Source organism: Cygnus atratus, chromosome 19, assembly GCF_013377495.2.
Source record: "Cygnus atratus isolate AKBS03 ecotype Queensland, Australia chromosome 19, CAtr_DNAZoo_HiC_assembly, whole genome shotgun sequence".
Taxonomy (NCBI): domain Eukaryota; kingdom Metazoa; phylum Chordata; class Aves; order Anseriformes; family Anatidae; genus Cygnus; species Cygnus atratus.
In genome coordinates this window covers 3,609,441-3,627,831 of record NC_066380.1, presented here as the reverse complement: position 1 = coordinate 3,627,831, position 18,391 = coordinate 3,609,441, and the positions used below count along the sequence as shown (strand labels likewise).

The 18,391-nt window shown below is 47.7% G+C and overlaps 1 protein-coding gene across 4 annotated transcripts in view; it reads left to right on the top strand.

Moving 5' to 3' along the window:
• COL5A1 (collagen type V alpha 1 chain) overlaps window positions 1-17,221 on the top strand; it is a 152,091-nt gene extending 134,870 nt beyond the window's left edge. For 2 of the 4 annotated variants that reach the window (XM_035555043.2, XM_035555046.2), the window contains exons 53-66: window positions 281-334; window positions 748-801; window positions 1,535-1,642; window positions 2,104-2,157; window positions 2,256-2,309; window positions 2,673-2,780; window positions 3,272-3,325; window positions 3,753-3,788; window positions 4,558-4,611; window positions 4,933-5,191; window positions 5,542-5,654; window positions 7,673-7,741; window positions 11,490-11,723; window positions 14,359-17,221. In XM_035555043.2, coding sequence (XP_035410936.1) covers window positions 281-334; window positions 748-801; window positions 1,535-1,642; window positions 2,104-2,157; window positions 2,256-2,309; window positions 2,673-2,780; window positions 3,272-3,325; window positions 3,753-3,788; window positions 4,558-4,611; window positions 4,933-5,191; window positions 5,542-5,654; window positions 7,673-7,741; window positions 11,490-11,723; window positions 14,359-14,505 — 1,398 coding nt within the window. In that variant the 3' untranslated portion in view covers window positions 14,506-17,221. The other 2 variants (XM_035555044.2, XM_035555045.2) reach the window with 2 other exon arrangements.
• Window positions 17,222-18,391: the final 1,170 nt, after the last annotated feature.

Sequence of the window (18,391 nt, the reverse complement as noted above, 5' to 3'; positions counted from 1 at the left end):
CATCCAGGCTGCTCAGCAACACGTCCAAAAAGCAAAACTTAGCTTACAAAAAAACAAAATCTAGCCTTTCGTTTTAAGCTCGCCATGCCTTATGGTATTACATGGTGGGAAGGGATAAAACAAGATACCACCTGCACCCCAAGGAAGTGCTGGGAGTTGTACTGGCCGCCCACGCCCCTACTTAGCACAAACTCCAAATCTCAGCTGGAGTTTTGCACGCTTGCTCCTTCTTCCCATGTCTCGTGGTGCAGTTATGGCTTCTCCTCCACTCTCCATCTAGGGTTCCCCAGGTCCCACGGGAGAGCCAGGACCCTCCGGACCCCCAGGAAAAAGGGTAAGCTGATTGTTTAAAAATATTTTTCTGAATGTACTCGTGTTGATTTTTTTTAACCGATTTTATTACTCCATCTGAAGTAAATGCCAGGCAGCAGCATGTATAAAAAAAAATGACATGCCATCCACAGCCATTGGGAATCAATGGGAAGTTATCAACTAAATTTCATTGCTTTTTTAAAGATTCCAACACCCAAAAGAAAATATAAATTTAAGGTGTCTCTTTACTTTCTCTCTCCTGGTAGAGACCAGGGATTTGTTTATCAAGGAGCTAATTTATAAAGCTTTTCAGAGATATTTGTCTCCATGTTGTCGTCTTCTCTGCGGCTGTAGCATTGTTTTGGTAATTGCACTAGGCCGTTACAGATCAGGGTGATCTAACTGTGTTTTACATCTATTTTGTGGTTTCTCTAGGGCCCTCCTGGTCCAGCTGGTCCCGAAGGAAGGCAAGGAGAGAAAGGAGCCAAGGTGAGAGCTGAATGGGATTTCTCTTCTAACCATATCTTTCATGTGCCAATGCACTCACCCTCTGACATTGTTACTGAAAGACAGTGATTGGATTTTGCTGTGTTACAACAAAATAACCTGAGTCCGGGGCCATTGGCCTCAAATTAAAGTGTATGTTTCATCTTCGAACAAACTCTGTGGAGATGATTAGAGCTTGGTAAGGTCATGGGAATATTTTTCTTGCTTTGAAATGACAAAGTGCCATATTTGGCAATTTAATGTGTTGTGAATAATACGGCATGCAGAGCTGTACATCATATCCTAGGGCAAACACAGCATTATTGGACCGTGGCAGTTTCATTAGGGGTAGTGGGGAAACGGAAAGTGGGATTGCAAATTACAGATCTAATTGTTGTGGCAGGCACAGGAACGCTGGTGGAGGAGGATGTGCTCTGCTAGCACATCTCTCAGGACCAAACCAAAGCAAGCTTCATGCTCTGGAGGGCTCGCAGCAAAGAACCGCTCCTGCTGTAAATCAGCAGAAATAGGCAAGGCTGAAAAGTGAAGCTGTTTGGAGACTTGTCCCCAGCACATCAGGGATAGGGAAGCAGCAGGAAAACCAACGAATGGAAAATTTTACATGCTATGCAGGGAATTGTGTTCACTTTGTGACATCCTGCCAGCCGCCGCTGCATCTCTGAGAAGATCGCTTGATGGCCCGATGCAAATTAAACCATGCTGTCTTTGTGTGCAGGGTGAAGCTGGTTTGGAAGGACCTCCTGGGAAGACGGGCCCAATCGGTCCCCAGGGTGCTCCAGGGAAACCCGGCCCTGACGGCCTTCGAGGAATTCCTGGTCCAGTTGTGAGTATTCCCAAACAGAGCAGAGTCTGAGAACATTTCTGCTCAGGGCTGTGCTTTAGGGGCATCTGCCATGGAAGACGGTTTGTTCCCAGTGTAATGTGCTGTCTGCAAGTGGGCAGAGAGTTTCTGTGCTGCAGTGCCTGACAGCAGACAAAACACACTCAGTGGAAATAGAAATAACGTGATGATGAATACCAGCTCCCAGCACCTTTTGTCCGAGTGCTGGGACTGCTTGCCTCCTCTCTTGGGCAACATTTCCTGGAGCTTGAAAGCCCCTTTTCCTGTGGAGACTGGAGCACGAAAGGAGTATAAATACATTTGTCTTCACCATCCCTGAGAAAACAGGGCAAATGTTCCCTGGCACAGTGGCCAGATGAGGATGCGTGAATAATCTGAATAGCCCCAGCTGGGAGCACTGCTGGCATAAACGATGGCTTTGAGGGAATTGTGATGTTTTACAGGGTGAACAAGGTCTCCCCGGATCACCTGGCCCAGACGGTCCTCCAGGCCCAATGGTACGTCCAGACCATCACATCTGATGAGGTTTTGAAATGGGAGAGTGTGTTTTCCATAAACTCATTCTCCCCTTTGTTTTCCCTCCTGCCTCCCAAAGGGCCCGCCTGGTTTGCCTGGTCTTAAAGGAGACTCTGGCCCTAAAGGCGAAAAGGTAAGAGTCCGTGCACAACCTCGCTGATGTCTGTGTCTGGCTGTGGGGCACAGGGCGGTGCAAACACCCGGCTTGCTTTAGGGCAGGAGTCTCCTTCCCATAGAAGGGTATGAAGTATATGTCACATACAAAATGAGCAGGCGCTTGGGTGCAGCAGTTTTTTTCTGCATTTGTAGCATTTCGCGTTGCAAAAAGCTTGTGCTTTCACTGCTCTGCCACTTCCAGGTGTCAAGGATAGCTACAAACTCCTATCACCTTGCTTAGGTATTTGTTTGTGTACGTGGAAATGTCTTTGATGGGCAGCTTTGGCATTCGGTTACCTCCGGAGAGAGATCGTAATTAACATCTGCTATTTTCCCCTAGGGTCATCCAGGTTTAATTGGTCTTATTGGACCTCCGGGTGAGCAGGGAGAAAAGGGCGACAGAGGTCTCCCAGGCCCCCAGGGCTCAGCAGGACCCAAAGGAGAGCAGGTAAACGTCCCATAAGACCTCCTTTAAACATGTTTTTGAGCTGGGGGGTTTGCTGCCTTTGAGCAGGTGCGGTATAGCAGAGATGGTCAATATCAGCAAGGGAGTCTTGCTGAGTTTTCAGGACTATTTTCTATTTTATACATTAATGTTGTTTATTCTACATGCGAAATGTAGAGGTGCTCCAGAATGACCTGTTTTAGTGGAAAGCAGTTTCTCAGGGCTCATATGAAAAGAGTTGAATAGGCTTGGAGGGATGGTAACATTAAATATGCATCAGGAGGACTGATTTTTAGCACTGTGTGCCTAAATGAGATTTCCCCCTCATAACCTTCTCTGGATGCACACACTTAAAAAAATAATAATAATAATTTATTTTTCAAATTTGAATGTCCTCCAAAATCAGGTGGTCAACCGTGAGCAGATGTTAATTGCATAGTAATAGGCCAGCATCACTGCATGCAAATCAATGTTGTTCTGCTTTTATTTTTCAGGGTATCACAGGTCCTTCTGGACCAATTGGACCCCCAGGGCCACCAGGATTACCGGTATGTGACAAGTAATTATCTTTCAGTTCCTGGGGAGCTCCACAGCCCTTCTGGGGTCACCTTGGTGCTCCTAGATAACCCAGTTCAGCCCTTCTGGCATGACCTTGTTTGAGGATGCTGTGGGGAACTGGGGTTTCCCAGCTGAGCCCCTTAACAACACTTGAATGAGTTACAGGAGTACCCAGTGGGTGGAAGTCAGAGAGCATGCATGGACCTGTGAGAGGGATGCAGACTGGTCCAACACCAGTGGTTTTTATCTGTTTGCAAATAAAAGTAGCATCCAGCTCAAATGGGTGTGAAAAGTGGACACAAAAGTGAAAGTGAATGTTAAAATTGCAGAAACTTGTATAACAGTACTGTGTCTGTAAGGAGAGGCTGACTTCTCTGCTGACAAAGAAACTAACTCCCTTCGTTCTTCTCTACACAGGGTCCACCTGGTCCCAAAGGTGCTAAAGGATCGTCAGTGAGTATAGACTTTGTTAAATGAAGAGGTTGAGGATCTCTTATTAAGTGCATAACCTGCTGCGACACCTCCCCATCAGTAGCATTACAGCAATTAGCCAAAGATGACTATAGCAAACGCAGCCTTTTCAGGCTGTCTAAGCCCAGAAGTTATAATTGGGGAAGGTTTATGTTACACGCATTGTACTTCATTGAACATCAGTGTAGAAAAGATCATAAGGAGGAATCCAATGCATAGTCCTTGGGAGACAACCCACCATTGTAAAGCAGAGGATATTAAAAATAGAAGCGGGAGGTAGCAAGCTGAAAAGCGAAGGTGAGAAATGCATCACTAAAGCAGGCTTCGTACTACAGATCATCTATTCAGGCAGCTAAAAATTCCTCTTGTGCAACTTCGTAAAGTCTTTTTTCCACGCAGAATTAAATATTTTATCACTTTTAAGATTTTATTTGATTTATAGACCTGTTGAATTGGTTTGGAGATTTCATACGTTGAAATATCCTTCCTTTTCTGCAGAAGGTTGAGCAAAATTTGACTGCTTAATACCAAGTGTTTGACAGACATTTTCTCTTACCAAGCATCAGAGAGTAAACAAAATAAACGTTTTACTGGAGGGCAAGGTGGTGGGAGACTCCCTTTGTGTGCCTAAAGGGATAGGAAGATAGTTTTTGCTGCTAGAGGCTATTAAAAGAAATACTAGAGTGCAGTATCAGTAACAAATGCTTTTTTTTCTGAGTGATTTATGTTTTTCCATTGTTTTTCCACCTAGGGTCCAACAGGTCCAAAGGGTGAATCGGGTCTTCCTGGGCCCCCAGGGCCTCCTGTAAGTACAGCCCATTGCATGAAGTGTGAAATGAAGTTCTGATTTAACAGGTGTTCTAATGTAGATTTCCAGATAAAGATTCAGGATATCCTGAGTCCTGCCAGGGAAGAAAAGAGGTGAAGGGAGAAATTAGTAATGGGAGGAGGACAAGAGAAGATGAACTCCGTGTTCGTGCCTGGTGGCTGGGGTTTTCATTAGCACCATCGTGGGTGTTTTACATGTCTTGTGGTGCTGTTTGTCAGTGGTGATGGCTGCTTTGGCTATTTCTTCTGCCTATTCCCCATTCCCAATGAGAAGTTTTCTTCTTTCCCCCAAAATCAGGGTCCTCCTGGAGAAGTCATCCAGCCGCTGCCCATCCAGGCCTCCAAGAGGACAAGGCGAAACATCGATGCCAGCCAGTTGGTGGATGATGGAAATGCTGACAACTACATGGACTATGCAGATGGCATGGAGGAAATTTTCGGCTCACTGAATTCCTTGAAACTGGAAATTGAGCAGATGAAGCATCCATTGGGAACTCAGCATAACCCAGCTCGCACCTGCAAAGATCTGCAGCTCTGTCACCCCGACTTCCCAGATGGTGCGTCCTGAACAGAGCGGGGACGGGGAAAAAACGCTGTGGGTTTCCCACTAATAGTGAATAGTCAAGGGGAAAGATTTGGGGGACTTCTGGCCCTTGTGTCTCATGAGGAACGTGGCAGACTCATTGAGAAGAATGGGGATGCCTGATGCAAAAAAATGGTATTTCTGAAAGGTGCCACTGTATCACCTGGAATCAGAACAAACAGTCTCCCAAAAATACATATAATGTATTTTTTTGGCCTGTGAATGAGATGAAGCGTACCTACTAAGATGGTTGTTGAAGTGCCCATTGTCCTCCCTCCACAGTGCTGATTCTTTCTTCCCCTCTCTGCCCTGTCGTGCATCCAGGTGAATACTGGGTTGATCCTAACCAAGGATGTTCCAGGGACTCTTTCAAAGTTTACTGTAATTTCACAGCTGGTGGAGAGACTTGCATTTTCCCAGATAAGAAGTCTGAAGGAGTAAGTCCGTACAACTTTCTTTTTCTTATATATTATGATGATAAGAGGTTGTTTCCCAATGTGAGTATTCACAGACAATCCATATCAGGTGAATTGAACAGTAGCAAGTAAAAATCCAGAACTGTTCTTTTGTTGTACAATGCTGGCTTTTAAAATACTAAGGAATATGTTTACCAAGAGAATTTCTTTGAGTAAGTCAGTTTTAAACTTTGATGTTTTCAGGCATGATAAATGCTAAAACCTTATTTTTTTACTTTGCAAAGGCAGAACTGTGTTGGTGCAGGAGCTGTGGCTCCCCACGTTTAATTCATTCCTTGTCTTCCCTCCTGCAGCTGGGCTGCCACTCTGCCGTTTGTGCGCACAAGCCTCCTCCGTCCTGGCTGTGTCTTCAGGCAGAGCAAATAAATGTTCACCTCCTGTAACTTCCCCTGCTGCTTCTCGGGGATATCTGGTTTCCTAAATGGCTTCAGCCAGTCTCAGCGCTGTTCCAGGCACTCAAGCACAAGGTTGATTAAGTTAGCATGTACTGATGTGCTTAGCTCGCCCATACTCACAATTTTTGTCCCATAGCCACACACCCTATTCTGTGGAGCACCTCTCCCCAGTGCCTGGGACCAGTTCTTGTGCTGGCCAAGCTGAAACTTTTTGCAGAGCAGCCCGGGGGAGTGCTCCCAACGTCACGGTTGCGCTGCAGCTGGCGCAAGGTGCAGATGAAGCTGTTTGCTCCAGTGGAAGCCGTTCGCCTGCTGAATTTTATCCACCAGAAATATGTGCCAGTGCAGGGCAAATAACATAGAGCATAAATATTCCATGATTTTTTTGTTAGGGCTGTTTAAATAGGAGATAGATTTATTCTCCTTTGCATTACCTTGCCATGGATCTCCTCAAAGTGTTGGCAGCTAAAAAAGCGGAGTCTGCCCATGATCTTAGAGGACATTCATGCCCCACTGACTCTGCCAGTGGCTGTTGGGCTCCACTTCATCCAACTGCTCTTGTGGGCACAGGCTGTGATGCTCCCCAAATGCAAACTGTGCTACACTATTGCAATAACGTCGTAATGAGAAAAAGGCTCAGCCTGCTGGTTTTCCATGGAGAGGGATGAGAACTGCTACCACAGCAGCATGAAGTGTTGGCTGAATGGTTTTATTAGAAGTCTCTGCAGAGTTTGACATCTCCCCTTTCAGTCCATCCTTAGCACAGCAGAAGCATGCTGACCAGCTTTATGGTTCACAGACTGGAAAGGAGGGGATAATCCTGAGACACCTGCATAAAGTTTGCCCATTGTTTTTGGAGAGATTTACGGCAGAAGCGAGGGAGGTTTCAGGAAAGCAGGAGAGCACACGGCAGCCGCGCTCCTTCCTTGTGCTCTGACTGTAAAAAGTGCTTCAGCTGCTCGGATGGTCTGCCATAAAGGATGCTCTGACAGCACGTTTCTTGTCAAGGTCACCCCCTGCACTGCTCCAGGTGGCTGGAGCTCCATCACGTGCAATGGTCCGGCACCGATGGAGGAGGATGTGCTGCCTGTGCTGCCCCTTGTTGCTGCACAACTGCAGGAGGCAGATGGAGGCTTTTCCTTAAGCGTGCTCTTTGCCTTTCCTAGCCCCACAGCATCTGGATTTGACGTTGGAGTGACAGCAGCCTTGTCTGTTACCAGCACTGTTACTTTCATATTTCCTTTTTTTCCCCCTATGTCTATCCTTTCAGCTCTCCTGCCAACAGACTGCACTGCCGGTTTGGCATCCAAAGTATCCGGAGTTAGTGAGCGTTAGCCCTTAGCGAAGGAGGCTGGTGCCAAGCAGTGGCACCTCCTTCTGCTCGAGAGGCTGCTGGCACCTTAGGGCTCTGCCGGCTGGTCTTATTACTGATTTATAAGGATTAAGAAAACATGCTCTTTAAAAGAAATCGGACATTTTCTATAAGACTTGCAGACTCTACTCATGGAACTGAATGTAACTTTTTTTATTTCTTTTTTTTTTTTCTTTTCTTTCTCTCTTCCCTCCTTGCCGTCCACAAACTAGGCTAGAATTACTTCTTGGCCAAAGGAAAACCCAGGCTCCTGGTTCAGTGAATTCAAGCGCGGTAAACTGGTAAGATGCATCTCAGTGTTTTCTGTTTTCTTTAACCCGTGTCGTATTTTACAGAGTAAAATGGCTCGTTGGCCCAAAGAACAGCCTTCCACATGGTATAGTCAATACAAGCGGGGGTCTTTGGTAAGTGGCTAACCCTGGCCCTCTAGTCTGAATCAGAGCACGTCACCTGCTTTGGTATGGCCAGACCTGTTGCACTCTGCATGCTGGACTAATTGCCATCACAAGCTGCAGTTGAAACATTTAAGGTGGAATACGTAAGGCGAAAAAGAACCAAAACCCAATATGGGCACTTTTTTCAGGCAGCACTCTGCCTGGCTTTAAGCCTAGGAGCAGCTCTTGAGCTTTTCCTTGCATCAGAAGGGGACACGCTGATGTGCCCGGGCACTGGCAGAGCTGGAGCCGCTGCAGGTCTGCCTTGCCCCATGCAGGCTGTGCCCTGCAGGAGGGTGCTGCTACCTCCTGAGCCATTCCCATTCTGGAGAAGGCATACTGGGTGTCCCCATGCTGCTGTCCCCAAGGAGAATAGCTTTATCTTCAGAGAACCCTTGTGTGGAGCCAGGCTGGGCTGGGGAGTCTGCACATGGCTGGACTGGATCAGGTTGTGCCCAGGGGAAGAATGGGGGGCTCCCGCAGCACCCCCAGAGCCTGGGAGAGGTGAAGTCACTGAGTCAAACGAAGATTTCAAGCCGTGAGTGTGTGCCAGGCTTGGTAGTCTGGAATTTTACTGATTTTTTTCTCCTTTAAAAAATCCTTAATTGTTGCTATTGTGAGGTCAAACAATGCTTGATGTCAGCAAGCAGCCAAGACAACAACACTTTAAAAGGGTTTTGTCCTGTAGCAGGTTTGTGGTGGATGGATTGCTCTCCCACAGAGCCCATCAGCAAGTGATTAGCACGATCCAGTTCTCCTTCGGAAACAGAAATCTCCCGCGTGTGTATCAGTTCGTGTAGGATTAGCAGGATGCACGTAATGAGCTCAATCAAATCAGGAGGATTAGGGAAGGAGGAAATACTCAGCAGAGAGAAGCAGGTGGAGGTGCCGATGGCCCCGCTGCCCAGGGCTGAGGTTTCCTGCAGAACGTGCAAACTTCCACCTTAAAGAGCAAACAAAGGAAAACACTGCCTTGTTTTCCTAAGCCCCATTTCATCGCCACTAAACGTGTATGCTCTGATTCTGCCCACAAGAAGGATATGGCTTCTGCAGCTTTTCTGTACCATCCGGCAAGGCCGCAAAGCCAAGGCTTCAGCCTCATCGCTCCTTGGAGGGCAACTGCTCCTAGCTTAGTCACAGAGCACTTCATCAATTAATATTACAAGTGCCTTCATCTCTCCATCTTCTCTGCTTTTGTTTATTTCTTTCCAGTCTGTGTGTCAGCTACTTTAGAGGCTGAATGGCCAGCCTAGAGCTCAGGGCCCTATTTTCAATAGGAATTTCAGTGCCACTTGGAGCCCTTTGTTCCATCTTTCCATGTTGCCGTTTTCTTGATTTTTGCCTGTCTCACATTTTCCATTTGGAAAAAAGCCACCAGCACATAGAAGACCTTCCTAAGCAAACCACAAAACTGTTAAACGCACAGGCCATAAATGTAAAGTTTGTTTAAAACAAAAAAGATAGCTCCATTTCACACCAATTTGTATTTGGAGCTATGAGATCCGTAACTGGGGAAAATGTTTGCCTGGATGTGAATCAACTGAAGTCTGTACAGGCTGGCAGGATGGGTGTCAGTGCCCCTTGGGGTGCTCTGCTCATCCCTAGAGCTTTTGTGCCCGGCCCAGCCCCGCCCCAGCTTCTCCAGGGCTGAGCCCCGAGGAGCCTGGAGACATGGGGAGGATTTCCATGGGGCTGCTTATGGGGCACCCCAAAGAATCTCTGCTCGCACAAGGTGTGCAGTTGTGCCAAGGCTTGCCTTTCTTCTGGGAGCATCTGAAGTAAGATGGACAGAGTAAACGTGAAATACAAGGAAACCATCTTGTTTTGATGCTTCCCCACTGTCATTAATCAATGACAGAGTACCTGGAGTTAATTTCCCAGGATTTCTCACGATGCAGCCAACCTGCATTTAGAGGGATAAGAGAGTTGCAGATGTTTTCTTTTGGACTCTGCTTTCCTCCCGTGTGCGTTACGCATGCACACCCGTAATTCCCAGTAGCTCTAACGAGACCTGCCACCTATCCCATCCTGTTATCCTTCAATGCCATATGGCACCTGCCACAGGCAAATACTGTCACACAGGAAAAAAGGAAAAGATTGATTTTTGCAGAACCAGCCAAGCCTTGTGCGTGCAACCGGTTCCCAGTGGCTCCGGTTGCAAACCTCGCGCAGCCTGCAGAGGCAGAACAGCAACTGAGACCCCTTAGCAAGCAGCCAGGCTCCCAGGCCAAGCACTGATTTGAAATAAAAATGCAAGGGAAAGCAAATCTTGCAGGTCGATGGGTAGCTGAGACGCTGAGTGCGTGCCAAGTAGCTGGCATTTTGTATCCCTCTCCTTCCATGTCCTGGTGGTTTTCTGGTCTCTCTCCACCTGGCATGCGTGGCTCTCTCATGGTCAGTCATATTTAACTCTCAGGAGGACAGCGCAACGGTATCCTGACAACCGGTTGGTATATGTTTATTTACTTTTATGATCTTTTTACTCGTGATTTTGTCATGTGGTTACAAATCTGTTCTACTGTTTGCAGCTCGCGCCATAATTTGATGTTTCATGGCACCTCGAAGAACTCTGCGTTGTTTCTGTGCTGTGTTTTTCCCCCAATCATGTCTAAAGAAGTCATCTGTCTGTAGAGGACAATTTCCAGCAGCAGCAGCTCTGGTAGCTTGGCCATGGCTGGAGACACCACCTCGAGTACAGCCGGTCTGTACTTGCAGTCTGGCTGGCCGACTGTGTGTTTGCTTCCTTGGTGGGGCACGAGAGAAAGTACTGGAAAGGCCCGAATCCTGCAGTGCTGCAGGGGATTCAGTAATTTGTTTTGCAGAAATGTGTTTCCAGAAACCGTTCTCCCTTGGGGGAGAGAAGGAGCCTGATGTGCAGAACAGAGCAAATCCCTGTGCAAGCGCAGCTGTGCAGCTCTGCGTTTCACGCCATGCCCCGAGGGCAGCAAGCAGACCTCCCTGTGGCTGACAAAGCCTCTCTAGCCAGGGCTGCATGCAGCCCCTGTCGGCAGGAACAGGATTCCTGCAGATTAGGTTGCAAGGATTGTTTAAAAGCCATTGCACTGGTATCCAGGAAACATGAATGGGAAATGCCCCTGTGTGTGCAGAGCAAAATACCTACAGAGGTCAAAAATTGTGTCAAATGGGGCAGGAAAACAAAACCCCAAGCTCCTCCATAAGTCTTCATTCTTCTCTCTTCAAAAGCTGGAGAGGTATGCTCAGTATTGGCTTTAATAGCTTTTGGATATATATCCCCGAATTTGCTCAGCACTGCACCCTTTTGCAACCAGGGCCAAAATCCCCTTTCCTTTCTCCTCCTGCCCCGTGTTAGCCTTGTTGGTTCAGCTCATGAACAGATCACAAACGGCAAGAGGAAAAACCTGCCCTAGCAGCAGAAGAACCAGAGCATCCTTGTGCCATGCAGCATGGCAGGAGCGGGATCCGTGCCCCGCTGGGGTGGGGAGGTCCAGAGCAGAGGGCAGGGTGCCCGTGCACGTGGGCATACGGATGGGTGAGACTGGTGGTCCTTGGAGCCCCCCAGGCAGGTTGCATTGCTGCTCACTGCCCAGTGTTTCCCCTTCTCCACTTCCCATAGCTCTCCTACGTGGATTCGGATGGGAACCCCATCGGAGTGGTGCAGATGACTTTCCTCCGGCTCCTGAGCGCCTCGGCCCACCAGAACATCACCTACAACTGCTACCAGTCCGTAGCCTGGCACGATGCTACCACCGACAGCTACGACAAGGCCATCCGCTTCCTGGGCTCCAACGACGAGGAGATGTCCTACGACAACAACCCCTACATCCGAGCCGCCTTCGACGGCTGCGCGGTACGTGGGAAGCCCCTGCGGAAGGGGTTTCTGAGCAAATCGCTTCCAAATTTCCCATGCCATTGGGTGGCCTCGAGGGTTATTCCCAGGTTGGGAGACCTCGAGCTTGCTCTTCCCTATGCCACGGCTCATCTCGAGGCCAGGGGAAACTGCAGCACCTCTAGAAACCACGTTCATTGGGTTTGTTGCTGGCTCTGCATAAAGAAGGGACCTTTCTAAAGTCATTGCTTGCTTTTAAACATTCCCTCCTGCCTTTGCTCTTACTCAGTTGACTCACGCGGGGAGGTGTGAGTGATGACACCCAAGTGCAGGGGAGTTCTGTAGGCTTTGGTATCATAATTTTGCAAGTGCTTTCAGGAAACTTTCAGGAAATCTTGGAGGCAAAGCATTACATTGGGGTGGTGGTGGCTCTGCTGGTGGCACGCTGCTGCGTGCAGCTCCAGGAGGGCTCAGGTTGTGCTGGGTGCAGCTGCTGCTCAGCTCCTGCTGGGCGTCCCCGAGCTCCAGAGGAGCCCAGCACAGCGCTTGGTTTGCTCTGTGCCTGCTCTGCACGAGGTCTGCCCGTGCCCTTGGCGAAGGACGAGCCAAAGCAGCCCCCAGTGCTCTTAGTCTTTGCAATGAGCAATGGTCAGATCTTCCATAGGGGCCCAACATCCTGCCTTTGCTTCTTCCTCCTCCTTTTGGGCACCTGATTTGGGACTGAGCTCTGAGCAATCTGCCCTCAGGAGCTGAAAATTTGGCAAAGCAGGTGCTGCTTGTATTTATTCTGAGATCCAGTTTGCTAGTGCAAAAGCCTGCATAATTCTCACCCTCTGCAACTGCAGTGCTTGAAGCCCACGGGACTGAAAGATAGAGATGTTTGACAGCAAAAGCCCTCCACGTAATTTGAGATGGAAGTGATTCTGTTCTGGCACACACACATTTTTTACTGTAGGAGCAATGAGGAAAATCAAATTAGAATCACTTCTTTTAACACTCGTGCAGAGAGGGAAAGGGCATTCATCCCTCTGCTGAAAACACTCAGAAGTCACATGGGGAAGTTCATCCTCAAGTACTTCGGGTCTCCTGCTAACACATCTTGTCCTCAGCAAAAAAAAGCCTTCCCCTCCCTTTTCTTTCTTAAGACTTGGGGAAGCTGCGAGATCACACGTTGCGAATTTTAAGGCAGATGTGTCTGATGAAAATCCTTTCAGCTTAAGCGGTGCCGCTCAGGTGCCCTACATTCCTCTCCCTTTTCCCTAATGAGGGATATTTGCATGGAAACGGGTCTGTCGCTCCTTGGCGTTTATTTGCTTGGTTGTTTCTCCTTGAAGGCTGTAGCACAGGCTGCTGTCAGCAGGACCAGTCTCCGTGCCAAAAATCAAAGGCTGTGGCAAGAACTGGGCAGGGAGCAGCAGGGGCCGTGGTAGGAGTCGGGAGCAGAGGGGGAGGCTGGATGAGCCCTGGAGCTGGTGCCACGGTGGGGCACGGAGCTGTCTCCTGGCTCCTTGAGCATCGCTTTGGAGCTGCTGGGTCTTAGCCCTTCCTTCCTGCCCCTCTCTGCGGGATGCGTTCCTGCAGGGCTCTGAAGAGGAGGTAAAATATGCCAGGGGAGCTCATTGCATCGTTCAGGGATCGATTTGGTGCAGAGCCGCATCCCTGCGAGACCCTCAAAGAGCCTTGCAGAAAGATGCTCGGCATCTTCTGCACTCCTCCACCATCTCCGTGACCTCAGCAGGTCATCCTTCCTGAAACATAGGCAAGATTTGATAAGACTGAGCCCTACCAAGTGAAAAATTAGGCCTGCCTACCCGACACGGCACTGCCACAGAGGTCCCGACAGGACCCGTGTGCTCACCGTGATTGAGGTTGCTGCAGCCCATGCTGGAGGAACTCCAGGGCTAATGTCTGGGCCATTATTTGGATGTGTTTTTCCTGATCTTACAGCCCTTTCTCAGTAGCTGTGCTATAGCCTATTCTTCTGAGACACACAAATCAGAGGGTAAGGTAGAGCCAAAAGCTGCTCCATAAATTCACTTGTTTGTGCAGCTTTGTATGCCCCCGGGTGCACTTCTGCTCCTCCAATAATTATTTATATTTCAGAAATAACTGTATGGCTAGCAGGCACGATAAAAAGACAACATCACCTTGTGAAGTGAATTCCATCAAACTTTAAACGTGGGCTTTTCGGTAGCGCTCGGATAATAGTCAAACTAATATATTCAAATTAAATCGCTCACATTTGCTCAACAACCCATGCGTGTCCTCGGGGAGGCAACACAGCTATACCACAGCCACAACAGTTTTACCAGGCTCCCATTCCAGCTCTGAGATGTGCTGAAGGCAGCGTTCGTGCTTTTCTGTCTGCATGGCAACAGCTGTTCTCCTCCAAAGTCCGTGCTCAGGCCACTCATCCCCCCCAGGGTTTGCTCAGTGGTCCCCAGCCATCCTGCTTGAGAGCTTATCTAGTGCATCTGCAGGGTAAATGCGTTTGTTTTTTTTTGGTGCTGGATGCCTCTGAATCGGCTCAGGAAATACCTGGGCGATACCGTCTCCGTGTTCCCAGCTGACCAGTAAATTCTCATTCGTGACAACTGGCTGGTGTTGGGTTGGAGGCATCACCAGAGCTCCTCTCTCTCCCCCTTCTCCCCGCCAGGCAAAGAAGGGCTATCAGAAGACTGTCCTGGAAATCAACACGCCCAAGGTCGAGCAAGTACCCATAGTCGACATCATGTTCAATGACTTTGGAGAAGCGTCACAGAAATTTGGATTCGAGGTGGGACCGGCTTGCTTCATGGGCTAAGAGCCACCTGAAAACTAGTCTCCAAATGAGCAACCTCGTAACCTCATTGCGCCATTTAATTAATTAAAAAAAAAAAGAAAGAAAAGAAAAAAAAAAAGAAAAAAAGAATTCCTTGTCACATGCACGTTCTGAAACTGGACAGCGATGGGTTATTTTTTTTTTTCCTTTTGTTTTGTTCCTCGTCTTGCCCGAGTTCCTCTGTGCCGCTGCACCCACACGAACCCAACCGCGAGGACCGTTCCCGCGACAGACCAGAATCGCATGACCTGAGGCCACACGTGTGGCCCCGAGACCTGTCCCCATGTCACCTCCCTCCCGCAGCCACCTCTGCACAGCCACCCAGGCATCCGGAGATGGAAGCACATCAAAGACTTGAGATGATGCCAAGAGCTTGGCTGGAGGTTATTGTTTGTCTCTAAGAAAAAAAATACAGGAAAAAAAACTTGAAACTCCTGCGTTCGGCTTGACGTTGAAACCGGGGCAGTCCTGGCTCTAATCCAAACCCTGCTGAAGTTCTTCATGGTCATCTCGTTGGCTTCCGTGAGATTTGGATCGGGTCTAGCAAGCAGGTGTAATGGCCGTTTCCAGCATTTGTAGTACCGCCCTTGAATCGCCTGATTCCACTTTTTACAAAATTTCACCCACCCAATTCGGTCGCTAAAAGCCACGCCGGGCGTCTTCTTCCCCGTGTCTTAAAGGTGCTTATATTTTTGTATGTTTGTAAGTAAGTATGTGTATTGTATATTATTTTAAGTGGTTAAACGTTCCTGGCTTCATAACATGCATGTGACCCTGTCCGTACGATGACAGCCCTGCCACGCGCGCCCCCCCTGGCGCTGCCCCACACCCAGGGGCTGTGCCCAGGCACGAGGCTCTGTGGGGTGAGGCCTCCCTGACCCCCCCGGCCACTGATGCCTTTGGAAGGATTTGCTCCAAAATAAGGAAAACAAAGCCACTTCTTGCTAAGATTGCTGAAAAACGCCGACCTAAAAGCGGGATCCCATTTGCATCTCTGCCTTTTATACCCCTGCTCACCTTAATATATGTGTTTTAAGTTAATTCTTCTCGCCTCCTTTTTTCCTTCAGCATTCTTTTAAAATATTAAAAAAAAAAATCTATTCCCAGCGGCAGATTGCACTGGCAGGGGAAATCCATTTGTCCTCTCTGAATACCAAGTGTAAAACAAAACAAAAAAAAGGAGGAAAAAAAAAAAGGTGCTTTTTATTTTTACATGTCTCTGTGGTGCTATCTATTTGAGTAACATTTACACAACACTGGTTATACCCTGCCAGTGACCAGTCTCCCACTGGCCTTTGCTTTAGCCACTTCCAACGCAGACTGCACGCTTTTGCTACAGTCTTTGATTATAAATGCATGCCACCTTCATATTCGTTATGTAGAAGGTCTGCTCCTCTCTTTAATTGTATTACAGTAGCTTTTACGGCCCGTGTAGAAAGTATTAAATGTGCTTACGCCTTTTTTTTTTTTTTTTTTTTTTCAAAAAAAATATTCATGCATTTTATATGGTGGTAATCACACCAGATTGTACTCAGTCGCTGAATGTTTGTGGTGCTAATTTATGTACTTGTTTGCTGTCCGGATGTGAGGACGAAGCTGCATGTGCAATTCTCTTTGTCTGCCCACGGTGGCTGCCAGGATGGCTTTTTTTTTTTTTTTTCTTTTTTCTTTTTTTTTTCCATGCAGCATTTTTGGATCGCAACCAGCTGAGACCACCTTTCTTCACCATTTGTTTGTTTTCTCCCTGGCCATTTCCTTGTTTAGATCTCTTGGCTGGCAAATAGATGTTGCAGGGTTTTTATTATTATTATTATTATTTGGCCTGGAGTATTACAGCGACGGTTGAGCCAAGGGGGGCCTGCCACCGTAAAGGAAAGGACATCACATTTACTGTGAAGAAGAGCCTATATATGATGTCTTTTCCCCCCTCCTTCCCTAGCAGAGGAGGGAGCGATGCCGAGCCCGTGCCCGTGGTGTTGGCTCGAGGCGGCGGCGGGAGCTGCGACGCTGCGTGGTGCTTTTGGGTCTGCAAGAGCCGTGTCCATCCGTCTCCCTTCTTGTGTTGTGTTCTGTCTATTTTTTTTTTCCACTGGGGGAAAAAAAAAAGAAAAAGGTGCTATCCTAAAAAACTGCAGACTCCAGCAGCAAAGCAGTGCAGATGAGTATATAAATGGTATATCGCAGAATTTAGCTGCTCACCTTGGCGAGAGCCTTGTCTGGGAACAGTGGGAAGGTCAGGAAAGGTTGCACGTTCCTCTCTGCAACAGATAAGCCATATATCAACGTATGTACACACGTGTGCGTCTGTCTAGGTCATGTGATTCTGTTACGATGAATTTTCATCAAGGGAGCTTTTTTCTTCTTTTTTTTTTTCCTTTTATTTCCTTGCTTTAAGAAAAAAAAATCCTCTGTTGAATTCCACAGTGTTGTAATTGTACTGAGCTCCAAACTGTTCCGATTTCCCCAGACCACTTAGCTACGGTATATTGCAATAAAATTACTACTTGTATTTGCAGACATTCTTTTTGTGTAATTTTATTTCCCTCTTCCCTTAATATATGACTTGAACAAATGTTGATAAGAAAAATAAAACCTATGGAAAAGAAAAATTTAGTACATAAGGCCCTTTTTAAAATATACTGTCAAATGACATATTGTACATTTCTTCAAAGTCCAATAAACATGTCATAAAATTTAAGTGTAATGCCCATAAGAGCTATTTTTAAATACTTTAAACCTGTGTAATAAAGGAATAAATGTAATAGATTTTTTCAATAAATCAAGTTTACTGTTTCCACCTAAACCAACATGATGTGAATGTCTTCTTGGAGTTGGTTGCAGCGGGATTTCCCCACGACCCCTCTGCTCGGTGGCACGTGAAGAGTTCATCAGAGGAGCGGTGAAAGCACCTAAAGGTAACGCAACATAAAACACGAAAACAAAGGCATCTGAGAGAGACCTTCCAGGAATCCTATTTCCCAGTGACAAACTCGGATTGACCTGGCCACACAAAGACACCACGCAGGGACTTCAGCTGCTGGGATCTGGACGAGGATCGGAGGCCACCAGCTCTCCAGTTCTCCACCCCAGGAGCAACACCGGAGGAGCTTGACTGTGCCCCGAGGTGAATTCAGGAAACAAACCCCACTTCTGCAGCTTTCTGGTGAGCTTCTCAATCCCGATCTCCTGCCTCCACCCCCAGGTGCTGCGGGGGGACACAGCATGGGGTGCTCCTTGCCCTGCCTCTCCGGGTTTCGCTCCTGGGACGCACGAGAAGATGACGGCTCCTCTGGAAACCCCTTTCTTACGAAATGGCACGTCTGTATGTCAACACCATGCTGCTGGGTTTGTGTTACTCTGCTTCTCGAGTGCTTCCTGCAGAGAACATTTGGTTGGTGCTGCTGGTTCGCAGGTTCAGGAGACGTCGGCACCTTAAAAGCTTGGTGTTTGCAGTGCGGCAGGTATGTATGGGAGAAACATGTCCCACAGGCAAGCTGTGTCCTGTCAGCCTCCCCCTTCATCCTTTGGCTGTAATTAGTGGTGAATCTCAGATTAAGAGAGCTGTTCAGATAAGCAGCCAAAGTTCTTTATCCTACGTATAAATTAGCTTATAGGAGTGGTCTGGGTAACCGTGGGATGTTACAGCCAAATCTTCATCCAAACAGACAACAGAAATGCAGAGGTACCACAGCTGGGGTAAACATTAAAAAAAATAAAATAATAATAATAAAAAAAAAGAGCTTGAATTGCTTAGGCCTGGCTAGAAAGATTTAACTTAATCCTGATGGTGTTTCAAGGAGACGCTCACCTCACCTGATTGCTAGCTGAGGTTTGCAGTAGGTCGTTGTGGCTGCAGCGAACATTTCTC